Source organism: Ammospiza nelsoni, chromosome 9 (genome assembly GCF_027579445.1).
Source record: "Ammospiza nelsoni isolate bAmmNel1 chromosome 9, bAmmNel1.pri, whole genome shotgun sequence".
NCBI lineage: Eukaryota > Metazoa > Chordata > Aves > Passeriformes > Passerellidae > Ammospiza > Ammospiza nelsoni.
This window is the reverse complement of record NC_080641.1, coordinates 6,394,034-6,412,601: the sequence shown is the minus strand read 5'-3', so window position 1 is coordinate 6,412,601 and position 18,568 is coordinate 6,394,034. Positions and strand designations below refer to the sequence as shown.

At 44.6% G+C, this 18,568-nt stretch overlaps 1 protein-coding gene across 1 annotated transcript in view; it reads right to left on the bottom strand.

Annotated features, from left to right (window-relative positions):
- NOTCH2 (notch receptor 2) overlaps positions 1–18,568 on the bottom strand; it is a 94,745-nt gene that overhangs the window by 40,219 nt on the left and 35,958 nt on the right. Inside the window, exons 6-11 of the mRNA XM_059477973.1 lie at positions 8,932–9,165; positions 7,536–7,691; positions 5,921–6,109; positions 4,748–4,861; positions 3,545–3,658; positions 31–264 (exon numbers count right to left, since the gene is read on the bottom strand). Of these exons, the coding sequence (XP_059333956.1) occupies positions 31–264; positions 3,545–3,658; positions 4,748–4,861; positions 5,921–6,109; positions 7,536–7,691; positions 8,932–9,165 (1,041 nt within the window). The remainder of the gene's footprint in view (positions 1–30; positions 265–3,544; positions 3,659–4,747; positions 4,862–5,920; positions 6,110–7,535; positions 7,692–8,931; positions 9,166–18,568) is intronic.

The following is an 18,568-nucleotide window of genomic DNA, read 5'->3' as shown; positions in this document are numbered from 1 at the left end:
ATCCCAGCCTTGCAGTGGTGTTTTCCATACCTGAGGTGCCCAGCAGGCAGTTGCACTGGTAGCCATTGACCAGGTCGATGCAGCGCCCTTGGTTGAGGCAAGGATTGCTGTGGCACTCATCAATCTGCTCGCTGCATATGCCACCCATGTAGCCAGGGTTGCAGATGCACGTGTATGAATCTATGCCATCCTGGCATTCCCCGTGGTGGCAGGGGTCAGGGTCACAGTTGTTGATGTTCTCCTCACACAGAGTGCCAGTAAAACCTGAGGAAAAGCCACGAGTAAGGAAGCAGTCCACTGGTAAGATGCTGCAGTGAATATAATGCAGGTACAGAAAGAATTGTATCAAGAATCAGCAAAGTGGCAGAGAGCACAAAGGGTAACTGGGCACCTCAACTGCATTTCCAGCCCTGGAACACAGCACTCTCCACTGTTCACAGCATTACAGAACAGCAGCATGCACGGAGAACATGCACGGAGAACCCTGGCACTGGAAGTGGTCACCTTCAGGTTATTTGGAACAGCAGCCATGAGAGGAAACATGTAAATCTCCATCAGAAATATTTACTTGCATCAGTATAAACTGTCTGAAGGCACACTCCTGCCACTATTTCCTCTGCACAGCAACAGGGGAACAGAGTGGGGCTGACCTTGTTAAAATGAGCAATTACTGCAAAGATGTTGCTGAAACCTTCCCAGGGGAACTCCCCTGGCTCATGTCAGAGCTTCTGCAGCTCTGCTTATTAGAAAGTCTCTTGCCTCCTTCACTGGGAAGCTTTTCAGTAACTGCAATCCAGCACCAAGTGCAAATTTACTGAAGGCTGCATGCAACCTCTTGGTCAGGAGCAATGAAACAAGCAGCAATTTGGCCTGTTTCATTCTGCTTCAGCTGGGAAACATCCTGAGCAACAGAGAGGGACAGAACCTATCCGCAAAAGGGGCTAGAGGCTTCAGGAGGCTAGGAGCAGCAAACAAGTCCCTCCTCAAGAGCCCTGCTCTGCATGATGGAGCAGAGCTATATAAAACTGGGACAATTTCAAATAAATGGTTTTCAGAGCTGAGGTTTTGGAGCAACAGCTCACGCTGCCTTCCAGCAGCTGAAGCGCAGGAAGGCAGAACTTGAAATTTCAAGACACCAACTGGAGACTGATACAAACCAAGCTGCAGGGAATTTCAACAGCTGAAGAGTGGTTCTCACCTGAGTATTACAAGTGGATAAGAGGCTCCCCATTTTTCATACAGGTTTGTGGTTATTTCTGTGGTCAAACATACCAGGTGACGGCTAACATTTCCAAGTTCTGCGAACGTATGCTTGGATGAATGGGTGTGGAAGTGGGTGGGGAGAGGGAAGGGAAGCTAGTTAGAGAGATGGATATAAAAAGATGTTAGGGAAGGAGGAAAAACAAACTGATAAGGGGAGAAATGGTGGCGGGGGGGGGGGGGGGGGGGGGAAAGAGGGCAGAGACAAATAAAAGAGGAAAGACCTGAAACAACCCAAGAAAAGAAAAGCCATGATCTACCACTGGGAAGGAGAAGTGGAATAATGCCAGAAGGGAAAGAAAAGACAAAAAGCAAGCAGTAAATAGAGCTATCTGTACAGCATTTGGCCAAACATTTTGCAGTTTTCAATCACGTCGGCAGCCGGCGATTCCCGTTCAGGGAACAACACAAACACAGCACTCATACCATGGGAGGAGCAGAGCAAGAACAAACTCAAACTCATTGTCCAGTAACTGACCTGCCCCCAGGAAGAACTCCACATTTCAGTCTTACAGAAGGCTGTCAATATTAAATATAATGCTTAGCACACGTTCATTCAACAGTCATTACCTTGCCTGCTATTGCAGCTCAGCTGAGCCACTCGGAGATCAGGAATGTTTCTGGATCTCCTAACTGAACATACCTCACCAAAACATGATTTATCTCTTTGCAGACAAGAGTTAGACTAGGAAAAAACCATTTTAATATTGAATATGAGAATCCTTCAGACTGGATGGAAAACAGCATCCCTCTTCCATTTTCAGTCAAATATTTAACCAAGGATTTTACTAAGAACTGGTGCTTCAGTAACATGCATTTGGTTGCTTTCAGCCTGAAGATGCTCCTTTACATCATTTGCCTTCATGGAAGCAATTTTCTTCTCTCCTGGGGTGGGATACCTAGAGTTTCTGTATTGATTTATGTAGTTTTGGTGCCAAATTCAGAACTTGCTTTTCAAGGCACAGCTCTCCACATTGTCCTTCCCTACACTACCCAGGCCCACCCAGGCCTGATAAGCTCTGCAGTCTCAGTGAATGAAAGTAACCAGAACACACCCCAGCCTGAGAAAGACTAAAACAGTTTCCACGTTTGGAGAAGATTTGAGCTTTTCCTTCTTTTTGCTTAGTTTGTCACATGAAGTAGTCAAAAGGAAAATTCTGACCACAGTAATTATTCCTCTCCTGGTCAGAACTACTGCATTCTCCTTCTTTCAACAAATTCAATGCCCCTTCAAGGAACTTTGGGAATGGTGGAGACCACATGTGAGAAAAAACAGGCTATTTTTAAGCCAATCTCTGCTACATTCTGCACAGTGAAGTCAAATTTGCCTTAGTAATTTGATTATTGGAATGATTCAAAATGAGAAATTTTGCACATAAATGTAACCAACCTCACTGCACATTATTGGGAGTAATACAGCTCCAGGAATTGTTCAGCTTCTTCCCCAATGGAAGAGCTAAAGCCAAGGCATTTCATACCTGAATCTGTATCATGAGCAGCGTATCAGGGACCATGAACTGAAAGCAACCAAGTGTAGCTCCTTACTGAGAATTAGAACAAACAGCTCTGAACCCTCTTATTTGACCAGATGTAAAAATGAAGATAAGAGCATATCTACATCACCCCTGGAGGTCTGGAGATAAGAAAATCCTATCATTAAACCTGACACTTCTGAATATGTAACTCATCAGGCGTTAAAAAACCACCTGAGTTCTGGCCACAGCTCTGCCATAATTTCTGTGTGGTACCTGACAAATCATTTCAAATCATTTCCACTCAAATTCTGAGTGGAATTCTTCCACAACTGGTACTGCATTTCAGGCTTAGCCTTCTGACATAAAATGCAACTTCTGACATAAAATGCAACTGAGTCTTCTGATGCAACAGAAATCAGAATGCACAGCAGCACTGCTCTGCCCATCTCTTGTTTTTCAAGTGCACATGATATAATCTGACTTGGGAGAGAGGGAGGTAAATCACACTCATGTTTTCCCTTATGTGGATTCCATGGCTAGTACAGAAGAAGCTGTCATCTTCTGGGAAGCAAAGGATGGTGCTGAAAGAGGGAGGCAGAACTCCCATCAACTGTGAGCTCAACTGCCACAAGTGAAAGGCTTCCTCTACTTAAATACTCTTCCCTGCACAAAGGAGCGGACAAAGCCCTGCAACAAGCAAGCAGCATTTCAGAGAAAGAAAGAAAAAACAGTGACATCTTTGAGAGCAGCCTTTCACGTCCTTAGGCTCCATGTCCTCTGCCCCCAGGGGCTCAGAACAGCAGACTGACCTGTGGCACACTGGCACTCGTAGCCGTTGGGGTGGTCAATGCACTTGGCTCCGTTGAGGCACGGCGTGCTGGAACAGTCGTCTATGTCAATCTGGCACACGGCCCCGCTGAACCCTGAGAGGCACACAGACACAGGGAAACCAGGAGTCACTGAAGGGCTTCACCAGGACAGCTGCACCGCCAGGAATCACCTCCAACAAACCCTCAAGCCCACCCAATCTTCATTCAGTGGCATCACAAACCACACACACCATGCCCTGCGTGGGCGCACTCCTCATCAAACCCACCCTCCAAAGGTCCTGTCCTCCAGGTCAGCTTAAAACCAAAATGGCCAAGCCAAAAAGAAATAAAGCAGTGTCCAGCACTGGACAGCATGACTGCCTGTAAAGCTGAGAGCCCACTGATAAAAATCTTTAAGGCAATCAAAGCAAGAGGCTAAAAATAAAATAGCAGCGCATACATCACTAGAGTCTTCAGACTAGAATTACCGCAGCAGTATGGAATGTGCTGCAAAATAGCACTGGAAGTTTCAAAATAGTTCTTGAAATAGTTAACAAAGTATTGACAGGTAATGTCAGGTGATGCAGATCCTTGGGCAGTTTGAGGGGAAAAAAAAAAAGAGGAACTCTTCTTGGAGGAAGGAACCAAAGCTGAACACCATTAGTCAATAAGACGGGCTGCAGAGCAGGCTTTTGTCATGTAAATTCTGAACTCAAAATTTTTTTAACCCATGAAGAAAATAAGTGATGTTCACTCTACAGCTAACATTGATCCCTCAGCTCAGCTCTTTTTCTTTTCTAGTGGAGCCCAATTCATCTCACTCCTCATGCAAGCACCATAAACTATACTGATGCAAAACCAGCTTCTGCCTAAAAACCTCAGAAAAAAGACAAAAAGTGTGCAGAGGGTCTGATCTTTAAAATGTGCTGAGAATCTCACTGTAGTTTCCACAACAACAGAAGCTCTTGTTGCCAGCTGCCCTTTTAGATGAGGTGTCCAACTGTCTGTCAATGCTCACCCAGTTACAGGCACAATATTATTGCAACCAACATGAAACTGTTCTGATTTAATAGTGATTGCACTTCACTCACACAAACAGGTACTGCCCTAAAAACAACAGAGACTCACAAGAAACATTTCACCCACATCTGTGCAGCTCTTGGTAGGGTGAAGCAGGAAAAGCTTCCAGAAATCAGAACTCACCAGGAGGACAGACACAGAGAAAGCGGTTGACTTTATCAAGACACACTCCATTGTTCACACAGGGGTTACTCAGGCATTCATCAATATCTTCTTCACAGTGAACTCCTTTAAAACCTGTTAAAAAAATAAAAATAAATAAGAAGAGGTGACTGAAGGCTGTAGAAAGTGCCCTTGAGAGTGTAACTGTGTTTTACACCAGTGCTGAAAGTCTAAGCAGAGTTTCATTGCAAGTTTCCAGTGTGGACAGAAACTATGAGGTAAGAATATACACCAGAGGCTAAAAAGGGATGTTGATCGTGTAGGTTTCACTGCTGCTGAAGATGCTCACCTAACCAGCAACAGCAGAAGTCAATGCTGAATTCACATCTAATGTTTTCTTCCACTTGAGAAGGGGTTAATTACTTTGTAATAGGTATATAAACAAACACAACAGATTGTTTTAGCTCAAGGGCTTATAGCTAATGGCAGAGTACAAGAAAAAGATTAAGAAGGGTGAAATACTTGGGACTAGCCTTTCCTGTTCCATCTTTCATTTTATACATTAATAAATACTGTATTAATAAAAACTCACTGTAATTGTCAGGGTATCATCTGATCTTCTGCAGGGGTCACAATTCTTTATTTATATTTATGATTTTAGTACTTTATAAGTCTGTGCAACTGGCAGCTTGCATCTTTTTCTTTTTTCACCCCTTTCTATCAGAGTGCAAAGCAGAAGACTAACACTGGTCCTTGGTTACACTGGCCATGCAAATTTTACAAGCACAATTTCATTCAAGTAGCTTTGTTTTACAATGACTTCCTCAGTTCAATGGGAGCTCGCATTATTTGGGGTATTTTAAGCACAGAAAAACCCCAAACACCATTCATTATCTGAAATCACCATATGCATACCTCAAAACACAGTCACTCTTTTTAGAGGCTGCACCTGCTTGGCTTTCCCAGAGAGATAGATGACTCTGCACATGCACTTTACCAGGTATAGTAACAAATACTTTCACACATACCCAGCTCAGCAGGCTGATGCAGAGACTGGTTTCTTCCCCAGCCCTCTAATTGCTTTCTCCCTCCCACACACCAGTGCCAGGTCCTCCTGGCTGGTGCCACCACAGCAGGCCCCGTCTCAGCATTCAGCCCTCTGCAGCTTTGTTCCCTGTCAGAACCTCCCCTCACCTGGCATACAGAGACACGTGAAGCCTCCAATTTTATCCAGGCAGGTGGCATCGTTCTGGCACGGGTTGGAGTGGCACTCATTGATGTCCATCTCACAGCGGGGCCCTGTGTAGCCCTTCAGGCACTCACAGTGGAAGGAGCCCTCGGTGTTGACGCATTTCCCAGCGTGCTCACACGGATTGCTGTTCGCTGCAAGAACGGGAAAGATACAAGCAAATCATTGCTCTCTCTCTCTCTCTTATTGCTCTTCTACAACTTCCTGAAGAGAGGTTGCAGACAGGTGGGGTTGGTGTCTTCCATTGGGCAGCACTGACAGAACCAGAGGACCGCCCGATGGAAGAGACCAACCCCACCGGTCTCAAGCTACAACAGGGAAGGGATAGGTCGGATATTAGGAAAAAATTCTTCACTGAGAGAATAATAAAGCACCGGAATGCTCTTCCAGGGAGGTGATAGAATCACCATTTCTGGATGTGTTTAAATAAAGACTGGACATGGCACTTGGTGCTATAGTCTAGCTGAGGTGTTAGGGCATGGGTTGGACTCGATGATCTTAGAGGTCTCTTCCAACCTCATTGTTCTGTGGTTCTGTGAAAACCTCTCCCCAGAGCAGGAAAGCCACAGCATTCTTTATTAGTCGTGGCCTTCTCATGGGCATTCCTTTCTGGCAAGTAATATTGGGGAAAGATTGTTCATCCTGCTGGGGAAAAGAAAACGGAAGAAAACAGTGGCAGTTTCTTGCCTATCAGGGGCAAAAAGAAGGATTGCTGTCACCATCGGGGACCAGAGGAGTAACTCTGTGTCATATTACTAATGACAGCTCTTAAGAGCTAAGTATCAGCTAGCAGGGATTAGAGAACTAATTATGTTTTCAAGGCTTTATTTCCAGATCACATTTTACATTTACTTCATTCCCGAGGCCGACAAGATGCCGCCACAGCCACAAAACAGCCAAACTTGTCCTTTTTGTGTTTTCAAAAAGGAACAGCACTCTTGTCCAAGGCAGACTGAGGAATGAAATTCAAAGAAGTGCTTCTTTCCAGCCCTTCCATGTGCTGGTTAGGCATTACCTTCACGCATCTCTCTCTAGAAGCATGAACGAGCACTCACAAAACTGTAAGTAAGTCGGTAAGAGCGCAGTTAATCCCCCAAAAAACACAACAGCATGCTACCAGAGAACTACAGCTTTAAAAGCCCACGTGGTCACCAGTCTTGGAAGGCACTCAAAAGATCCAGCCACATTCTGGCTGTCAAACAGCCTTGATATATTTCTACCCAGGCCGTAGCTGCAACAGCTCCCACACAAACTGCGGTGCTCTCGTTGCACCCTGCAGCTCTAAGGGACAGCTTCATTTTCACATCTGTTTGCAGGCACTCCCCACACAGTGCTAAAGCCCTCTTGCACAAGGAAGAATTGCTAAGCATCCCCCGGCTTTTCATATTCCAGCTCAAACATGGACAACTATTCCAGCTCAGCCCTTTGCCCCAGGTCTCACACAAGCTTAAAATGCATCTGAAGACACTGAAATGGAAGGGGACAAAAGGAGTCTCAAGTATGTGGAGAAAATGATGAAATATGTATTCTTGAACTCACAGAGAGCAAACAGAAACTCACCCATTGCACATTCATCCACATCCTCAGTGCAGTCTGCTCCCTTATGGCCCTGGGGGCAGGTGCAGATGTAGTTTCCATTCACAGGGTTGGTGTCACAGAGAGCACCTTTCTGGCACGGATTGCTAACACAGGCATCATCCAAGTGGCACAGAAGACCTAAAGAAGCATCCAAGAGTTTATTAAAATAGAGAGATGAAGCAGTCAGACTGTATTTTACACAAATTGTGTCCTGATATTTCAGATAGAGACTCCCACAGCAAGAAACCTAAGCAGGCTTTAGCCCTGAACTACCACAGGGAATTTATCACACACTTACAGAACATCATATTTAAATACAAATTCTGTTGCTTTAGAGGTGTGTCCAGCACTTCTGAAACAGGGAAATGGCTGACCATTATCAAAATCTCGATCTTGCAGCAGTTAACTAACTCTTCTTTCAAACCAGCATGATAATTTTTCTGACATCTGAAAAGGTGCACACGAAGCTCACTTTAATTCAGACAGGCAGATCACTTTTATTTCCATGTAGTTAGGAGATACACTTCCACCTAACCTAAACCAGAAAATTTTCCACTATACCAGTGAGGTCCTAACACAATCACATAAAAATATCTAAATTTGTTTTCTGGATTCCTATAATTATTATAAAGGGCATAGAGCAAGTCACATTCATGTGCAACTTCTCAAGCAAATACAGATTCTGCAAAGGGCTAGTGTCACAGTTTGATGCTGGTGCAATGCCAGTAGTCCCCATGAAAATATATGCTCCCTGGCATCTGCTGTGAGATGTGACCAGGAATAGAGCAAAGCAGGCTCCAGCTTCGGAATAAAGAAGAAAAAAAACTTTATCAACCTACAACTATATATAAAGAGAAACACACACAAAACTCAGAATGAAAACCCTCCAAAAACATTCCTCCTCTGCCCACCAAATTCCCAATACATCCATCCCTCAGATCACCAACTCTCAGTCCACCACCACCCTTTAGATAATCAATTCTCAGTTCATCAAGGAGTGAGGGGTCCCTCTTGTGCCATAGGCTTCCCCTGGAAACACGGTTGGGACCTCGTGTGCTTCCATGTCACACGTTTGCGATCCTGACATGTTCCTTCCATGCCCAGTGCTCTCACCACTGCGCATGGACCAGAGCTGCTTTTAAGGACAGCTAGAAAAAGATCTTTCCTTGCAACCTAAACTGTACTAAGTTTGTCTTCTAGCATGACACAAATACTACTTTGTCCCAGGCTAGAGGGGTTTAACAGCCCCTTGCTCACGGACAAGTTTCCTCCTGGCGGCGAAGCACGCAGAGTAAACGCCCCACTTTAAACAAGCGCCTAAACCCCAGGGAGCACCTCCCGTGCAAGTGCCAGACTTGTGCAAGCGGTGTGCCCTCACCTGCCTTCCCCTCGGGGCAGATGCAGGAGAAGGAGGCCACCCTGTCGATGCAGGTGGAGCCGTTGGCGCAGGAGGCAGTGAAGCAGTCGTCGATGTTCTTGCTGCAGTCGTCCCCGCTCCAGCCGTTGACGCAGACGCAGGCGTAGCCCCCGTTGTGGTTGGTGCAGGTGCCCCCGTTCTGGCAGGCATTGGGCTGGAGCTGGCACTCATCCACATCCTCGGTGCAAAACTGGCCTGGGGAGTGGGGAAGATGAAACAGGAAAGCCTTATCAATGTGATTGCCTGGCAAAAGGTTTTGAGAATATGGAAACTGTAAGTGAGATTGAAATGAAAGCAAGCTTTGAGATGCCTCAGTTACTAAACTGGAAAACAATGGTGTGGCCAGCTGAAGGTGATCCCCTTTTGATGAAACAAAACCCTCTGCTTGCAGACAGCTCCAAGGGTCAGAGCAGACCCTGCCAGCTTGGCAGAAGGGGCCCAAAGAGGAGTTTTTAGGGCTTAAAATGTAACACAGTATGGTAATGTAATGATTCTTATAGGGTATATGCAAATGCTATAGGATTTGTATCTTGTATTAGATTCGTTAGTGAGAAATAGAATATTCAACATAGAAGATGATTTATGGTATTGTAACAGGACCTCTGCTCTCTTTTACTCTTCCTCACTCTCTCATCCTCTTTACCAGGCTCTTGCCTTCTCTCTCTTTTCCTCTCTCTCCCTCTTTGGGGCCTGTCCTGAGCTGTGGCTGGCAGCTCCCAGCAGGGCCCTGCACCCAGGCCCTTTGCAATAAACCACAAGTCCACGACCTGGCTGCAGAGATCTCTGGTGTCTGTCCATCACATCCATCCCACCCCTGTCACTCCTACACTGAGGCACAGAAAGGAGCAGGTTTAATGCACCTCAGGTGCCCAGACTCAAGGGGGTTCCTGCACAGACAACATGACCAAAGGGAATGCTGTAGCCCCCCAGGTGATGCTCCTCAATTCCAGCATGCTCCAGTGCCACAATTTCCACAGCACTGTCATCAAATCAGGCAAACACAACCAGCACCCCTAAACAACCCCAAAGCAGGAGCTGGGCTGCAAATGACTTTAAAAGAATGACTTTAAAATAATTACTTTAAAAAGACACAGTGCAAGAGCCAGCAGGCAGCCTGCAGCACATGGAGATACATCTGCGAGGAGGTGAGAAGCAAAAAGAATGAAGGGCTGCCTGCAGGGCACCCACAGGGACTAAGAGAAAAGATGGTGTGACAAGAAAATCTTGGCCAAAGGAGTATCAACAGGTCAGCAGCAAGGTCACACTTGTCAGGAGAATTTAATTATTTCCCATATAATTGTTCAATGATGATTACCCAGTAAGCAGGACTAGAATTCTTAAAACTCTTCCACATGAAATATTACTTTGCCTTACCCCAGGTATTGTACAGACAACCACAAATACTTGGGGGTTTTTTGGTTATTGAGACGTTTTCTCCTTTTTTTTCAGTAACAAAATAAGTAATCAAAAATGTTTTTACAACCAGAGATATTAGAGAGAAGAAAACAAATGTACACTCTCAGAGGGATTTAAGGAAAAGGACCAACAGGCCAGTAAGAATGAAATAATTTTCAGAGGATACTGAACTTTACAATCACATCTAGGGAAAGCTCTGCAATTCACATTACTGAAGTATTTTTTTGCTGAAATCCATCTTGCTTTGACATCAAAATCTGGAGAACCTACCACTTGCAATAATATTTTGCTTCAACAGTTATTCATCTTCCCCATTAAATTTGCACAGTTTACTTTTAAGCCAAAATTGTTTAGCTGAAGTTTCAAGTCATTTTGGGTTTCCTGAACAGATAAAACCTCCCGAGCACCAGCTCATTTCTCCCCAGGCTGGCATATGGGTACACATGTGCAACCACAGAGTACTGGTCACAGTCCACAATCCTCTTCTTGATAAACTATTTCTCTCCTTTCAGTTACATTAAAAACCCCCTATGCACTGATAGCTTGACTTTTTTTTTTTTTTAACACTTCTTGGTAACTTGCTTTTGTCACTCTTCCTAAAACATTGATAGAATGCACACAGCATCAGAAGATGGCCCTTTATCAGAGAGTGAGATTTGATTTGTCTGATGTGACCTTTCCCTCTTGCCCAGCTGACACCATCTCCTCTCTCACTGGCTTCCAACAGCTTGCTGTTATTTGGGACAAAGCTCTTCAGTAAATTTACTCTTCGGTAAAAACCTTCTACCATGAGATTTCTCTTCCCCAGCTACTCTATCTGCTGCACATTTACATTTGCATGGAATTCCCCTTGTATTCCAAGAATAAGAAATTCAAGAGCAGGCCACAGGTCTTCTCTGCCAATGCACCCGGGCTCCAGTATATTCAGGCTCGCCAAATTAAAAATACTTATCAGATGTTGATAAGTCACATTGTTTATTAATGGCACAGAAATAATGATGCAAGAGCACAGACACACCCTCCTCCAACACACCAAACTGAAACATTTATCCTGAGCAAGAATCTAAAAACATCTTAATGTAACCATCTCCATCTACTATACTCATGATTCTTTTTGTTTTCAAAGTACTTGGATAAATCCTAGCCTTTGATCCTATGAGACTTGGATTTTTTTTTTCCCACTTAGGGGCAAAGAAATGAAATTATCATTAAAAGAATAAGTTGAATAAGTTGAATAAGCTGCACAACTGTGTTCTGGGCATATGTTCCATTCTCTGGTAGGACTACTTCACAACAATAATTTTATCACTCAGAAAACCATAACAAAATTTTGACAGCAATGCTAATTACAGTGGAGTTTTCAGAATTAATCTCCAATTCCGGATTTGCTCAGTGAAAGAGTTGGGGAAAAGTCGATCCCCTGCTATTGTTATCTGTGGAACACCTCTGTGCATTATGAGCACACAAACCACGCATTTGTCACACTAGCAGTGGTTTGTTCAGGAGCTCTCAGTGCTGCCTTATCAGCGGCCACCCTGGCAGGAGCCAGAGCTGGGGCTGGCTCTGAGCAGTCACACATATGTCACAGCCCAGCACAACCCACTCCCTCCAGGAAAAAATAATCAAGAGCTTATTTGCTTTTCATACAAGTGATTTTCCTTCTGTTCTTGGAGGGGGCCCAGCCAGATCAAAGGACTCCCTCTCTGAGGAACCCTTGCAGTGCTCACATCCTTTTGGCTCGGCCAGAGCACGGAGAGGTTTCAGCCACAGCGCTCCACAGTGTGGTGTCCCAAAAAAATCATTTGCCTTTTGACTGGCTGAACAGAACTGCACACACGCAATGCAACAGAACTGCACACACGCAATGCAACAGAACCGCACACACGAAATGCAACACAACCGCACACGCGAAATGCAACACAACCGCACACGCGAAATGCAACACAACCGCACACGCGAAATGCAACACAACCTCACACACAACATGCAACACAACCCCACACACAACATGCAACACAACCCCCCACACAACATGCAACATAACCTCACACACAACATGCAACACAACCTCACACACAACATGCAACACAACTCCCCACACAACATGCAACACAACCCCACACACAACATGCAACACAACCTCACACACAACATGCAACACAACCGCACACACAACATGCAACACAACTGCACACACAACATGCAACACCACTCCCCACACAAAACACAACACAACTCCACACACCAAATGCAACATTCTCTGGGCTTTTGGCAAGGGTGATTGAGGATGGCAGTACATGCTTTTAATGTCTATCTTTTTTGCTGTTGGGGGATGTTTTTTAGTTGTTTGTGGTGTTTTCTTAAGCAAAGATGGGCTAACTAATCGCCCATATAAACTATCAGGGCTTGGTTCTGACTTCCCATTTTTGAGTGTCACTGGTAAGACCAACATTTAGGCATTTTTTTAGTATTTTTTTTAGTAGTGCTCGCTCTCCACTTCTAGAAAGGACAGCACCAAGTGACATCATTGATGTCCTTGCAATAACCCTATGTTCTTGGCTATTCCATCTTTCTGCAGCCTTAAACTAAACCAAACTTTTAAAAGGTCAATCAATGCCTCCACAAGAGAAGAATACAGAGTTTAAACTTCTTCAAGCACTTGAACTGTATTTTAAAGACACATACCACATTTGAGCTCCTTGAATCTGGTCCCCCACTTGGCTTCTCCAATCTCTAATGCCCCTTTTGCAATACAATTGTATTTGTGTTTAATTATGAACATGAACCAGAGCTGCACCTTAATGCAATTTGTTTTAAAAACAAAGGAAATCCAATTCAACATATTAAGAGGCATAAATGAACAATTAACTGTTGCATTTTACTATTGAGTACTTTAATGAAAAGACCTTGTTCCTAATTGAAGACTTCTCTCTGCCAGGTTAGTTAGATTTAAAATCAAATGAGATGAGTTCTCATTTCTGAAACAATTTACTTATGGGATGCTGCTTTGACTTAACTGTAACAAAATAAATATAATTCTTTGTAGCCATGTAGTTGGCAAGCTTGCTTTCTGCTTGTTAAGGGTTTTAGGAAGAATCAGGTCTTTCATTCACAGAACAGAAATTCAACTTCCAAGGGCAAAGTCCATGATGGATTGTACAAACTGCACAGTGTAATGTCCAAAACCCAAGTCACCTCTGAATGCTACAAGAACTCAATGTTAATTCATTTAGCTGCACGCTGGTGTAGGTATTTCTTTCCTTGTGCTCTCACTAGTTTCAATCACATTTCTAAAAGACACACAGTAAACACAGGCTGGGCTAGTGAAGTGTGAATATCCTTACAGCACAATAATTTGACGGAAATGTGGGAACATACACATAAAAGACAACAAGAAAGGAAACACAACTTACTCAAAGAAGGTAATGAAAACCTAGCCTGACCTTGGTATTTGCAGAGCCTGGGAAATGAGTAAAATGCCGACTCAGGTTCTGAGTGACCTTGTACAAAGTAAACAGCTAGTCCATGTGGTATTTCAAAATTGAAAACTAGAAGTAGAAAAAGGGAACAGCATTCAACTCTTAGCACTTTTTGCCCACTATGAAACTAAGTTACTTCCTGCACATTTCCCCTCCCTCAGAAAAGCCATAGGGAGTAACTCAGACATGTTTGCTGCTTTGATTGCTCCCATTTTCAGAGCCTCAGGAGCCGCAAGGAGCTCCAGGAGCTTCTCTTTTGGCAGACTCAGGGTGCAAGGCCTCCCCCAAGTAGTTGTACCAGATCTCATTGATGAGAAACAGCCCTTCTCCTTCTTTGTGTTGGAAAGAAAACAAAGCCTGGTTTATACAGGTAAAGCAGCACACAAAATTAGAACAATGCTACAGCAAAAGTGGGGAGCATTAGCTTGAACAAAGCAGTCATACAGCCACCCTGGAAAGCAGCACCAGACATCTCCAAAAAGCTGATCCTACCAAACCTTAGAGGGTTTGCATTGACCTCAATTCCAGCTGCATTGATCCTGCAGGACCCCCAGACAGTTCAAGCAGAGGACTTCATCTTTGGCAGAACAGACTTTTCAAAAAGAACATTTTTTTGGCCTCTTAACAGCAGGAAAGTCTGCTGATGCACAGCTGGAGTATCAGAGGCTAAAGCTCCTGACAGCAGATCTAATACAGTTTAATCACTAAAAACATTTTGTAGGGCAAAGGGTGCAAATACTTTCCTATGCCTTGAAAAAAATAATCAGCTCCTTGAAAACTGAGCAGGGAGGAGATGGCAATATCCCATTTCTCTCAAAATCACAACCCAAGACCCCCAGCACTGGGCTTAGACTGGAAGTCAGAATATCTTACAAGTTTAGTGACATTGGAAAGGCAACTTGTGAGAATCACAAACTGGTCCTTGGGGTCTTAAGGGACGCACTGGAAAAGGAGCATCAGGTTTCAAGAAGCTTTTATGCCATCCTCCACTCAGTAGCTCAGGTTTGTCACTTATCTCAGACACAGCACACAGGGAAGAGGTCACTAGCTCTCCTGGAAGGGCCACCTGGGAACTATAAACCAGATCTAGACAAAAACTCTTTGAAAGAGCAGCTTAATTCATAAAATATTCCAAAGATTGCTGTATGGGTTTTGAATACAACCAGTCTAGCTCAAAAAAGCATTGCTCATTAGAACTGTTTGCATTTTTAATCTAAATTTCAAAGGACTCCTAAGTGAGAAGGTGAACAGCATGTTATCAAGGCTCAAGAAGGGGCTAAGAGATAAGGAGCAGTATTTGTATACATGCCCAAATCTAATTGTGGCAGAAGGTCATCGGTGCCACACTCCAAAGGACCCTGCACTTCCTTCTCCTCTCTAACCACACGTGTGCACGTTCAGGATGCCAGCTGGCAGAACACTGCTGCCTGCAGAAGGACACTTCTCTGTCCAGTTCTGGCTTGTAATGCAAGAAAAATGCCTGCACTGACAGAGTAACCCAACATGCATCCATGAGCTTGAAGCTCGATTTCCTCATGCTCCTGTGTGAGCCTCCTCAGCAAACAGAAAGGGGAAAATTGCATTTTGAACCATTGAGCCTTCCAGGAAAACGGTATCTATGAAAAATACTCCAGCTCCCAAGTTTTTGAATTGTGTACTTGTAAAAGCATTCAGCTCAAACTTTAACCCACAGAACTACCCATGCTCCTTGAAACTGTTCAGCAACATTTAATGCACACAGGCACTGGAGTGTCCAATTAATGACCTGGAAGGTGATGAAACAGCAGGCAGGGGTGGCTTTAACAAAATAACATTTCTCTTTTCCAGGAGGAAGCCAGGGATTTCAGACAGGTTCAACCAAGAGAGGCTGCTGGGCAGTGCAACAGCAGGCAGGGCTGGAGGCACAAAAGCCAAGCAAAATACAAAGGCAAACAGAATTGCTGCAGAAGGTTTGGGCCAGGCACTCCTTGAGGAAACACCAGCTTCCCTGGAAGAGCTCAGCAGGGACCTCTGCTCAATCACAGCTTTAATCAGCAAAACAAACACCACTGAGCAGCCATTTGACTGCAAGGAACAATAACTAATGCAAACACTGCTTGTGCAATGGGGATGGCACAGCCCATGTCAGGAACACTTTTTGCAGTACTGCAGCCACCACCTCTGAATAAAAAAGAGACAGAGTTCATAGCCTGACAGACACTGGAGAGAAGAACTTCCTAGGAGACTTATAAAGGAACTGCTGCCCACAAAGAGAGCTAATAAAGAGAGTAATACATCAGTTATTGCAGGGAAGATGCAGCACATGGCAAAGTCTACAAAAGAAAATATTGGATTGTTTACATAATTTGCTTTATTGACACTAGATATCTCAAAGCAGAGAACTGCAAACTTCTCTGAAGGAGAGTGCAGACCAAAATGTCCTGAGCAATAAACAGGCAATACTGAAAGGGATTTCAGGTGTGACGCCCAGATCACATCCAAATTCTAGACCTTTCAACAAAGCCACCCCCAGAGCTCCCTGCAGGCAATCCAGCAAATGAGACTGATACCCTCCTCTCCAAGGATGGCTCCAGGGGCACACAAAATTCATGCACTGCACTGTTTGCACCTGCCAGAGCTGCATGTGTGTTTAGAAAAGGTCTTATTTGCTTAAATTTTACAGTAGCTCCCCCAGAAAAAAGGGCTAATACCAACTATTTTCCCCTTTCAGGAGTTTTCTAAAGAATAAGCATCTCAGCTCTCAGAAATGTGCTCCTTCCCCAGGACATCACAGCATCTTTCTTCCAGAGCAGCAAAGCAGTAGCAGCCATTCCCAAACCTCAGGTGCTCAGGTTGTGGTTTTGCTTTCATTTGATCTCAAATAGATGTCAAATACCATCAAAGAAATCATAAAATTTAAGAGCTTAATACAGAACTTGAACACTTGAAGACAAATCTATGATTGTAATGAGCAGAGCAAGCATCTGTGTTTATTTTGGGCTAATATGGTAGAGAAAAGAGTTTAATTTCATAACCACACTGGGAAGCATGCAGTGGAACTAATGGGCTTTTACAAGGGATTTTACAAGCCCCAAACACAAAACTCTGGGCTTTAAGAGACTTATGCACGGCCTGATCCATTAAATACTGCCCTAAATCACTCCCCACAGACTGCTGGGTAGAGAGGGCAGTCCTGACCAAGCTCTTCAGAGGCAGCAACACAAATGATCAGAACAGGATTCATTAAAATTTCATTAAAACTGATGCACTAATGACAGACTGGTTTAATATGGTGGTGGCAGGTGAGGTGATTGGGGACAGCAGCAGGACAGAGATGTAACCCACAGGAAACACACATCACCAAGCTACTCTCTGCTCTGTCCTTCTCTTCACCTCCTCTGGAAAATCCAGTGAATCAGGGAAATACCAAACAAGTGAAAAGATCTGCGAGGCAAAAAAAAAAAAAAAATTGACAGCAGGAGCCAAAACTTACAATGAAAGCTTCATCTTCTCAAGCTATCTCAGCAACCCATCTCCAGTAATTACCCAAAGACAAATCACCTCATTTTTCAGTACAAGGGAAGGGACAGGACCTGCCAGGAACGAGTCATCTGGAGATGTAACAAGTGTTCTCTATCAGTCTGGTCCCCAGCAGACATCCACTAAATCAGATTGGCCTGGCCCATCCTGATTTAGTGCCAAGCACTCAAAAGAAGTACTGAAAACCCAGGGGCACCTCCATAGGAGCTCATCTGGCACTGCTGAGAGTGTTTCCCCAGCTGGAAAGGCACCAAGGGCGTGAGGGAAGAGGCAGCGCTGGATGCTGCCATCAGATCAGCTCAGCTGTTCACACCTCAGGTGCTCCATTACTGCTGCCTCCCACCCAGGGCCTGGAAATGAAAAGCAGCACCAAGCAAACAGGAGGCTGTGGAAGGTGTTCCAGAACCCACGGCGCATAAAGGCCCAAGGGTGCAGCTCTGAATGCCTCTGGAATCCGTCCCCTCCGCACCACACCGAGATCAAGGGCCACTAGAGAAACAAACAACATCCAGGATAAAGTCTGTTTGTGTGCAGCACTTCAAACCATTTGTACACTCAAGCTTGGGGCTGCCAGCTCTGGAGGCTGCCACGTGCTCCCTGCTCCCTTTGTGTCTGCCAGCTCAAACATGACCAAAGGGAACGACCCACGATCACTCCTGGCCTCTGCCGGGGCTGTCTCCTGGAGATGCCCCTGCAGTGACACCAGCCAGCTCATCAAGCTTGGCACAGACAGATGCCAGCCAGTACCAAAGAGGCCACTCTGCTTTTTAATAAAGCCTGGAAAAGCACCAGGACACTGCTGCACTGCTCATGGGAGTGTGACCCAGCCTCGCTGAGCTCACACACAAAGGTCTTGGGACATCATTTGGGATCACCAGGAGAACAGCCCTGACAGAGCTCTCTGGCACATAACCACCAACACTCTCTGTAAAATAGCAAGGATGTATATCTAATGATTTAGGAGACTGGCATGTCCAACATTTATCATCCATGTCACCTATTGTCAGAGTTAGCTCCTCCACACTTTGGCCCTCTAAATACTCCAAGAAGGCAGCATTTTTTGGAGCACTAAACTAACATGACCTGCCACTGTGTACTTTGGTGGCACAGAAGCTGAGGAAAGTGGTATTTGGCAAAGAGTTTTAAGAAACGAAACACCAGAGCATATGATCTTAAATTAAAAT